At 37.7% G+C, this 10255-nt stretch overlaps 2 protein-coding genes across 3 annotated transcripts; both read right to left on the bottom strand.

The window, feature by feature from the left end:
* Positions 1 to 1154: 1154 nt before the first annotated feature.
* On the bottom strand, positions 1155 to 2913 carry LOC109585457 (thioredoxin-like protein 4B; the record flags this gene model as incomplete). The annotated part of the gene is made up of 3 exons (XM_020001545.1): positions 1155 to 1541; positions 2568 to 2719; positions 2824 to 2913. Coding segments are annotated over 3 exons (408 nt in total), but the record flags the coding sequence as incomplete, so codon positions are not given.
* Positions 2914 to 2961: 48 nt separating this feature from the next.
* On the bottom strand, positions 2962 to 6716 carry LOC100635202 (uncharacterized). 2 transcript variants are annotated; one of them, XM_020001551.1, is made up of 17 exons: positions 6549 to 6715; positions 6320 to 6374; positions 6243 to 6268; positions 5967 to 6172; positions 5805 to 5913; positions 5396 to 5673; positions 5287 to 5342; positions 4612 to 4942; positions 4430 to 4563; positions 4266 to 4384; positions 4104 to 4218; positions 3882 to 4052; positions 3762 to 3828; positions 3504 to 3719; positions 3374 to 3458; positions 3233 to 3325; positions 2962 to 3185 (listed from the first exon to the last, which is right to left on the bottom strand). In XM_020001551.1, exons 2-17 carry the CDS (start codon positions 6342 to 6344, stop codon positions 3036 to 3038), a joined length of 2181 nt encoding a protein of 726 aa, XP_019857110.1. In that variant the 5' UTR covers positions 6345 to 6374; positions 6549 to 6715; the 3' UTR covers positions 2962 to 3035. The 2 variants fall into 2 exon arrangements, with proteins under 2 accessions (XP_019857110.1, XP_019857111.1); XM_020001552.1 differs by having other exon boundaries at positions 3089 to 3169; positions 6549 to 6716.
* Between the last annotated feature and the right edge of the window lie 3539 nt (positions 6717 to 10255).

Raw genomic sequence — 10255 nt, 5'->3', positions numbered from 1 at the left:
TACGATCCAACCTGTTTCCCCGATAAGAACCGCTAGCTACCAGATCAGTCTCAACAGTGGAGGGAAGGTGGAGGAAATATCGCCATATGCCACGACAAGAGGTTTGAGATTGGACTCCTCTTTACAGATGCTGCAGTCACTTGAGCCCCTCCCACCGCCCCTCCCACCTCGTAGTCCGATCAAGCATCAAAGAGAGAGAGCCTCAATGCCTTCGGTTGGTTCTCACTCAATCAAACCAAAGCAAAGTGTAGCTAAGACCAAATCACTAGCCGACAGTCACATTCACATGTCGTACCCGTCCAGTCTAAAGAGCCACGTCCCCAACTACACCCCCAAAAAGGATTGCGGCTCGTTGCCTGATCTCTGCATCAATTCGTTGGATCAACAAACCAGTCAATCTAGTGACGGGGGCGGCTCCACTTCGTCCCGTGGGGCCATGGGTGTCTCCTTTTCCACGGAGGATAGGTCCCCCACTCGTCCCGAGTCCCTCTCCTCCGAGGGATCAACCCGTCAGGCCTCACACGACAAAGAGTCACTCGACTCCGCCCTACAGGAACTTGACGAGTTAATGAAAGGATTTGACGAAGATGGCTCCGCCCAAAAAGACTCTCGGAAACAAGTCCTCCACAACGACATAGGGGCCGCCCTGATGACCACCCAGCAGATACAGTCCGACTTGCTCTCCGCTAAAGAGAACCGGAAAACGTCTCCTGATCAAAAGACACAGATCAATCGCTCGCTCTCTTTAGCTACCTCTCCTCCTGCGGCTCGTCCGATTGCCCCGTCCACTTCAAGTAGACGTAGCATGTCATCGTTCAATTCAACGCCCACCATAGCCGGAAACGGGAAAATATCACCCCCTAGGGTCGGAAATGGGAAAATCTCGCCCCCCGGGGTCCCTCCTCGTAGCCTTGTCTCCCTCAATAATGGTATCCACGAGCCGACACCCAGTTCTACTCTACGATCCCTGACTCCGCCCAATATGGCGTCTGCTAACAGCATCCACCATGCACCTCTCCACAGATATGAGAAATCCAATACAGTATTCATTTATCACATAAGAGACCAGCAACCAGTAAGAATAGCACATAAGTCACTAGTTTAATAACTATTAATGAACTGATCCACACACGCACACGTACACACATACGACATTTGTGATCAAAAAGTAGTTGTGATATTAAAAAATTTGTTAACTTTTCTGTTATTATTATTATCATTATCGTTGTTATTCAGTATCAATGTCTATATTATTGTCAATAATTGTTTGTTTCGTTGTAAGTATTATTATTAATCATTATTATTATTATTATTATTATTATTATTATTGTTGTTGTTGTTGTTATTATTTTTGTGTCAAGTGTCTCAATTCTCTTCATATGTCATTGTATATTAAGTTAAATTGTTGTACATTCCTCCGATCCAGTGGACTCGTTACTATGAATTTACCCTTCATTGCTCCTCTGTATATCACTTCAATCACGTCAATGAAATCCTGAGAATTCTTGAAGGCACCAACAAACTTGGTGTGATCAGCAGTTCTAGTGAATAGTAAAAGATGGAATAATTTTGTCCAAAAAGAGGCATATTTAATAATTAATAGTATCATTATTTTAGAGCAGCTTTACAAATTCTACTTTTAATTTGGAATAAACTAAGAACATGTACATGTACGTGTGCATATATGCATCAGGAAATGTACATGTACATGTATATGCATCAAAAAATAAATTAAAAATAGAAAATTCTTTCTTGTTTTGTGCTATTTGAGCTGATTCCATTAAAACTAGATTTTTCAAAAATTTTCAAAGTTAATCAAAAATCAAGCTAAAGTCTCTGTACTATTAAAGGGTCAAATTTTGCCAAAAATGACTAGGAGCAAATTCTCCATTTTTATATTTTTCCTGATACATATACATGGTCCTATGTTGTGTAGCAAGTTTGAGCTGATTCCGATCAAAGTTAGATTTTTTCAAATTTTTAAAGTTACTCAAAAATTAGGTCAACGTCCCTGTACTATATATAGTACAGGGTCACGGGTCAAATTTTGCCAAAAATAAAAAGGAGAGAATTTTCCATTTTTATATTTTTTCTGATACATATATATGTTCTTATGTTGTGTAGCAAGTTTGAGTTGATTCCAATCAAAATTGGATTTTTTACGATTTTTTAAAGTTACTCAAAAATTAGGTCAACGTCCCTGTACTATAGTACAGGGTCACGGGTCAAATTTCACCAAAAATGAACAGGAGAGAAATTTCCATTTTTATATTTTTTCCTGATACATATACATGTTCTTATGTTGTGTAGCAAGTTTGAGTTGATTCTGATCAAAATTGGATTTTTTACAAATTTTTAAAGTTACTCAAAAATTAGGTCAACGTCCCTGTACTACATGCATTAGTATAGTTCACCAAAAATTACTCAGAGAGAATTTTTACATGCATTATACATGTATATACACATAAAATACATATACTAATCATAGGTTTAGGAATAGAGAAGCTTCCAGTAAAATTCTAACAATTACTTCTTAAATTAATAAAGATTTACAAATATAGTCTTACCCCCAATCAACTTTCATATGTTGTCCATTGAAGAAGAACACGGTAGACGGTATCATTACAATATCAAAATACTGCATATATACTGGCACAGACTCACTGTCCACTGTATATATGACAGCCATGTTCGATACTAACTCCTGATTCTTAGCTAGCTAAGGATAAACAATTAAACGACATGATAAATATTTTTTATATTTTTTAATTTTAAAATTTCAATAGTTCTGTGGTTAGATACAGGGTGTAGTGTTCAACTAACAATGTCGTCTAGTTTGAGACATGTTGGATCACTTTCCTTCCCAAATCTTAATACAAGGACTTTATCTCCAGTGCTTTTTATGACACGGAACTATTATGGCTGCATAGTGTAATCTATTTTTTTAGTCAGACTAAAATGTACTGACAAAATTGTATGATTCAAATATTATTTTAAAAACTGAAGCATAACTACTATAAGTACACAGGTCAGAATCAGTCAGTGATCATAATAAAATCTTCATCTTTAGGTTTATTGCTTTCATCAGTTAAACATTGAAGAGTACTGCAATACTCCTTAAGTTCATCAAGTGCTTGTTTCAACTCACTCTTTTCTTCACCCATGATTACTAAGAAATTCACAGTCTGTAAAACCCCAAAAATTTAAGTAATGTTATTTTTCCTACACTGACTTTGTCAAAGTCTTCTTTGAGTTTTGGTTTCCATTTGCTATCATATTCAGCCTTCAGTGATTCATTGTATTCACTCAATGTACTTGTTACAGCCTGTTATAGCACAAAACATTATAATGTAAAATTAGTTTTATTGTATACTTTCTCAAATTCTTGTCTTATTGTGGTTGCAGAATTTTTAATCCCAGAATTTGTTTTGTCACACAGTTGCTTGACTTCATCTTCACTAGTTTTCTTATAAATTATTCACACATTAGTATTATAATAATACCTCAGTTCTGTATTCTGATCTGTACTGTTGAATCCTTTTTTAATGAGTAAAGCGGATCCACCCAGCCCAGCAACAATTGCTGCTGATGAGATTAAAACTGGTGTCGATAAAACTGCTAATCCCATCGTAACCAGAATGCCTGGCAATCCAAAACCACTCACTCCACTAGCTATTCCCCATCCAATATTCCACCACTTTTTTACTCGAGCTTTATAACTAATTGGGACATAGATTTATTATACAGATTACCAATTTAACCTGACAAAACCCTTTATGCCTTCAGAAGGCTCACCAGTAAAACAGCTATTAACTTCTTGGGCTTCAACTATAAAAAGCATACATGACAATAATGCTATTTTGATGATTTCAGATGTATACCTTCCACATCAAAAGCTGTGCTGTGAGGATCATCACCCAGTATGTGCCTTGCCAATCCATTATATTTTTCTCGAAGCCTGGATTTTACAGCTTCAATATGCTTCTTTGCTTCTTTGTTCAACTCTTCCATAATCACAATGGAAAGGTCCTGCTCAATAAACACATTCCTGTCTACATTAAAAATATCATAGATCTATACTCTAATATGCATCATAATGTTACCTCCCATAAATTGTCCAAATGTGTAGTTACCAGATTTAACACTATCTATACAGCTTGTATAAAATGACTTTAGTCTTCCTTCAATTTTTTTATGTATTCTTTTTGTAAGAAAATTCTAAACTTTATATATTGAAATTATTATCACGATAAAAATTAATTTACAGTCAAATTTGGGTGTGAATCTAATTCCAATTCTTCTAAAGTGCATTTTTTAACAGCTTCTTCCATAGTCTCTAAAGTTTGAATTTTAACCAATATTTCCCGCTTATTTTTTCTACTACCTATTTATTAAATTTAGCTCAATAATTCCCCTCAGTACAGTTTACTTTTTATTTTAGACTCAATAATCTGTAAAGCATTATCTCCTGCTTGAATAGGGCCTTCTAAAAGTGCACAACATTGTTGATACACTGTAATATTCCACTGCTGGAAATCAGTTTGATCAATTGAACATTTTAATCTATAAATAAAATTTTGGTTATAAACTGGTATAGGTTTAAGATGTTACTTTTTTTCTAATTCCTCAAATGCTGAAACATTTAAAATGTGTGAAGCTTTTTCAACTATTGAATCAGAAAGCGTCGATTTAGGTTGTACTTTTTTACATAATATGCAAGCCTCCTTAACAGCGTCACATGAAATCTCATCTCTTTCCTTATACTTCATTGCAAGGTGTGCACGTAGAGCCCACTTACCACAAACAGGAAATACTTCTTCACGTTTAACGAGCTCAATATTACGTGCAACTATAGCTTTAGTCTCCTCTGTTCCAGGATTTTCTTCATCGGCATGTGATGTGTAGTATTTGTCAAAATGGCTCACAGTGAAAAACTTTGATGCTATAAGTAGAAAATAAAACAAATTACTATTCCTAACATGCAGAGCAGTTATTTTAATTACCGCACACAGCACTAATTGAAAGCATAATACCGTACAGCTGGTTAATTTTGCGGACGAAAATTTTGCGAATCCTTAAAAATAATTGGTTTGCGGATTAAATATTTGCGGTTTTGACAGTTATTGTAGCATTATCTACTGTGGTCATGCATGAATTCATTATTTTGCGGATTTAAATTTTGCGCTTTAAATGGAATCGCAAACTCGCAAAATTTAATTCCCCGCAAATATTTCCAGCTATACGGTATATAGTTTTATGAACCTCACAGTTTACAATTATAATTACCATCTTCTGGCTTGCAATGTAAGTGTTCTTTAATTTTTTTTTCATTTTGTAACAGTCTATAAAAATAGGTGCATATTTTATCACGTTTTGTATTATTTTATTGTTTTACCTTTCATAATTCTCAACATAAATCATAGCAGACACTATCCTAAACTGAACGTAATCTTTCAAATCTTCAACTCCAGGATAGTCCACAAGGTAAGGCGTAAAGTGGAGAGTCGAAGTGTCCAATGATTCAAATAAAGGAATGTAAGTATAAAGAACAAGGTCTATCTGATCCTTCTCATCTAGCTTGTTATTTTCTGCTATTTTTGAAGCAATGTCTTTTGCTCCACGGCAAAATATATCTTTTCTTTGGTCAATCCCTTTGACCAAGTATGGACATTTCTATTAAAAAAACTTATTTAAATGTGGGCAAAAGTACATAATACCTAAAGAACAGCCTTTAGGTATTATTTACTCTTGATGTGGGATATTAGAATTTTGTATTTGCTTTTAGCTATTTTTCATACACTCACATTACAATACCCTTTAGGGAAGTTTGGACAAGGAGTTTTATGAACATTTGGATCATGTCCAATAAATATCCTGAAACAAGTAACTTTTCCAATTCCTGATGTTAAGATTCTAAGGCATAAGAATAGTAGCCTCACACCTGTATCAATTACTTGTTTACATACTTGTCTCTTAAAAAGGCATTGATAAGAGTACTCTTGCCACAACTGCCTTCCCCCACAACAGCTACTAGTAACATCTTATTCTCAATTTGATGGAGAAATAGCTGCAATCTTTCATCATTTATGCATGTAACTCCTCCTTTGACATGTTTCTTATGAGAATCATCAATTTTTCTTAAAGCACCGACATGTAATTCTTGGATCTTTTTCTGAAGTTGAGTCAATACAAAAAAGATCAAAGGAACATCAAATGTATAGCTAAATCTCAGTATTTCTTACTTTCAATTCATCTACTTCTACTAAATCTATAATAAAGTATAATAATTATTTGACCTGTAAATCAATATAATACTCACAGCATCTTGATGAACTTATGCCCATTTTGGACAGCAGATACAGTCAATAATTGATCTAAGGGAAGTAAGTTCACAAGAGATACAAATGAAAAAATTCATTAAGATCCAATTTCAAAACACAAACAAGTGATTTTAAAGGAAAATGCCGGACATCATTGACATAAATCTTTTAGATGTGAGACAAAACCGAAACATCGAACATATAGTTAGATCTAGCATCACAGCTTACTTTTTAAAATCTACTAGCTTATTGGGGCGAGCAAAAGCGATCCCGACTAATAAGGCGAGCCTGGTGAGGAGAGCCACTTTTATCGCAGGGCCGTCCGAAGCAAATTAGAAGTGATGAGGCCACGGGTGAGCCGAGGGAGTCCTGAGGGACGTGAGGGCGCGCGAAGCGCGCCACGTTTTTGGCCACACCCCCCTTTTGAAAGTAAAAGCGCCGTTTTCCTTCATTTTCGTGAATTATGGGTTGGGTCAAGATAATTTCAAGCATACTGGCACTTCTGACGACTTCTGATTGCTCCTTAAAGCACTGGAAACTGCTGAAATCATGATCAGGGGGCTAAATAAACAAGGCTGACCACACCCATACATAATTTTTAAAATTGCTTAAATAAAAATAAAAATTGGTGCTATAAATGTGGTGAGGCTAAAACCTCACCAGCCTCAGCAGCTCTGACGGCCTTGTATCGAGAGTTTTGTCCAAGCGAGTGAGTCTGTTGTACACACCTAACACGTTGGGTCTATTAATTATTAAATTTTATTAATTTCCAGTGGCCACGTGGAGTATTCTTCTCACAGGGACTGTCCCAGCTTCATTCTGTAGGGTAAAGTAGCTTCTGATCCTGCCAATTACAGAGACATCTCTCTCATATCAGTTCTAAGTAAACTGTTTGAGAAGGTTCTTTATCCCTACATCGCTGATATCCTCACTCCCCTCCTACACCTCCTTCAAGGGGGTTTCAGACAGGGCTTCAGCTCCCTCCATACCTCTCTCATTTTGCAAGAAGGTATTGCTGAATGCAAAGCCTGTCATCATAAAGCCTATCTTGCCTTTTTGGATGTGAAGAAAGCCTTCGATACTGTCTGGCATGACGGGCTGTTCTTCAAGCTCATGCAAGCTGGTATCTCCCCCTCAATCTGGAAGACCCTCTTTTATTGGTACTCACATTTAGTATCTGCCGTCTCATGGGATAGCATCACGTCTCAATACTTCCCTGTGAAGCAAGGCATTTGCCAAGGAGCTGTTCTCTCTCCGATACTGTACTCTCTGTATGTCAATGACTTACTGATCCAGCTTGAACTACTGAATGTGGGGCTTTTCATAAACTCTTTATATGTAGGAGCTCCCACATACGTTGATGATGCCTGTCTTATTTCTGACAATTCTATTAATCTACAACACATGTCTACTGCACAACAGTATGCTGATAAGTGGCTCTACTCCTTCAACACAGACAAGTCTGTAATTCTTGTACTAGGGGAGTCCCTCCGCTAGACGGGCTGCTCAACAACTTTCCTGCTCGCTAATCGGATGCTAAAGGAGGTCGATTCTGTCAAACACCTTGGTGTGCTTCTGTCTGCCTCAGCCTCCCACACCAACAGGGCTTCCCAGACTTGTACCTCTTTCCGCAGTGCCTTTCTGGCTCTCTCCTTCATCGGCACCCACTACTCTCAGCTTAACCCTACAACCTCCATCTTTCTAATCAACACTTTTTGTCTCCCCATCCTGACATTTCCATTTGGTATCTGGTCCCCTCCCCACTCTGTTATACTAATTCTTGAAAGAATCTAGGTCAAATGCTTGAGGACCATCCTTGGCTTACCGCTCCATACTCTAACACATGGTGTCCATATGCTTCTCGGTACCCACCCCATTGATCTTGTGTTATCCTCTGCTTCTTAATGAGCATACTATGCCTTCCCCCCTCAATTACTGTAAGGAGAGTCTTATTCTACCGCTTCCATTCTAACTCCAGGTCTCCCCTGTTAACATCATTATCCATAGACTTATCCAGACTCAACTTACCAGACCTTGCAGATCTTCTCTCAAACACCGATTATCATTGCATGAGGACCTGGAAATGCTTGGTCAAATTTGCTATTGCTTGTTCATGGAGTGAATATCCCGATTCTACTCCTTCCACCCGTTTAGTAGACATCTTTTGCTTACAGCCACCCTCCTTATGTTCTAAACCCAAACCTATCCCAGCCATCACATCCTTGAGGTCCTTTCCTTCACTATCATATATTCTTAGTTTCAGACTGCGTCTTTTAATACACTGCTCTGACCTCAACGGCCACACATACATGTTCACAAATAATTCCACGGCCATTTGCCAACTCTGTGCCTCTAACTCTATTGAATCCTCATATCACTTCCTAATCGAATGCAGTGCCTATGCCCCCATTCGTGCTCGTTGGTTCCCAATCATTAATGCACAATGTGGAGTCCTGTCCATCAGCTAATATTTAGGTATGTTCCGCCACCTATGGAAAAAACTATTGATAAAAGCTTATGAAGATGGAATAAAAGGTACTGGAGCATTTAATATTAAAAGTCAATGATAAATAGATACACGTCATATATAATGCATGTAAAATTTTGTGTACTTTGTTGAGCATTAGTCTCGCAAGCCAGACCATTCTCCAGCCTACTGTAGGCTGGGGAATGGTCTGGCTTGAGCCTGTATACATGTAGATATGATGAATGCTGTTATTATTATGAGTAGCATGTTAATATTCTCTCTCTCCTTCTCTCCCCCCCCTTCTCTCTCTTCTCTCCCCCTTCTCCCTCCCTCCCTCTCTCTCCCTCCCCCTCTCTTTCTCCCTCCCTCTCTCTCCCTCCCCCTCTCTTTCTCCCTCCCTCTCTCTCCCTCCCCCTCTCTCTCTTATCACAGACCAGGCAATAAAGCATTGACAGAGTTCATTTTCAATGTGGAAATGAACGTCGGGCGACAGATACTCACCTCATGGAGTATGTCACTCTTGGAAAACGTCGACCCACGAAAGCTCAACTTGATATCCAATTACATACTGAGCACTCAAGGGAATAGATCCGGAGGAGGGAAGGAGGCCAGCAAATCCAACAGCTTGTCCAAAAATTTCTTTGACACCCTCAAGCAAAAAGGATCACAGACGAATATCAAAGATGAAAAGGGTACGTGAATGTACATGCATGTACATGTATGGAGCTCAAATGTTTAGTGGGTGTTTTGTGTATGATAATGATGATTGTCATTATCACTTCTATACCAAAGCAATTTAGGATGGAGACACACGGTCTGTGCCCTGTTGTACCATGCATGTAACTAATGAAATCAATAAATGCAAAATGTGCATGTACATGTTTCATACATGCACATATGTACATTCAGTGAAATTCTTAGCGTCATACATTTGAGTTGACTGGAATGCAGTAATTAATTACATCATTGATGATAATGATGTACTACTACTAATAGAATGAATGCAACACTATATAATGATAATGATGATAATACTAGTCCATAAAAGCCTAGAGGCAATGATTATACCAACTGTAAAAACTCCCTTGTTTTCCATGGTACTGACATCACCATGACAATCCAATCTGAAATGCTAGCAATTCCCATTTTCTGTTAGGAACTGTATGGAATGTTATCATAATTGAAATTAATTAGATTTTCTCTTGCATTGAATTGGCTTGAGGATGGGAATGAATTAGCGAAGCATTTGTCGATTACCAGGAAGAAAAGACATGTACTTGTAATGATGCGTACGATTATATGCACTGATTCTGAGACCATAGATACTACAAACATCTATGCTGAGACTAAGACTAAAGCTGGGTTTACACAGCAATGCAAAACACATGTTTTAAAACAATGCACTTCGAATTTTGTTTCCATAGAGTTCTATCAAGATTCTTAGATCATGTTTTCATTCGTTTCAGTG

This window comes from Amphimedon queenslandica, unplaced genomic scaffold (genome assembly GCF_000090795.2).
Source record: "Amphimedon queenslandica unplaced genomic scaffold, v1.1 AMPQUscaffold_13059, whole genome shotgun sequence".
In the NCBI taxonomy this organism is placed as follows: domain Eukaryota; kingdom Metazoa; phylum Porifera; class Demospongiae; order Haplosclerida; family Niphatidae; genus Amphimedon; species Amphimedon queenslandica.
Note: the sequence above shows the minus strand (reverse complement) of the source record. Positions and strands in the feature narration are given on the sequence as shown.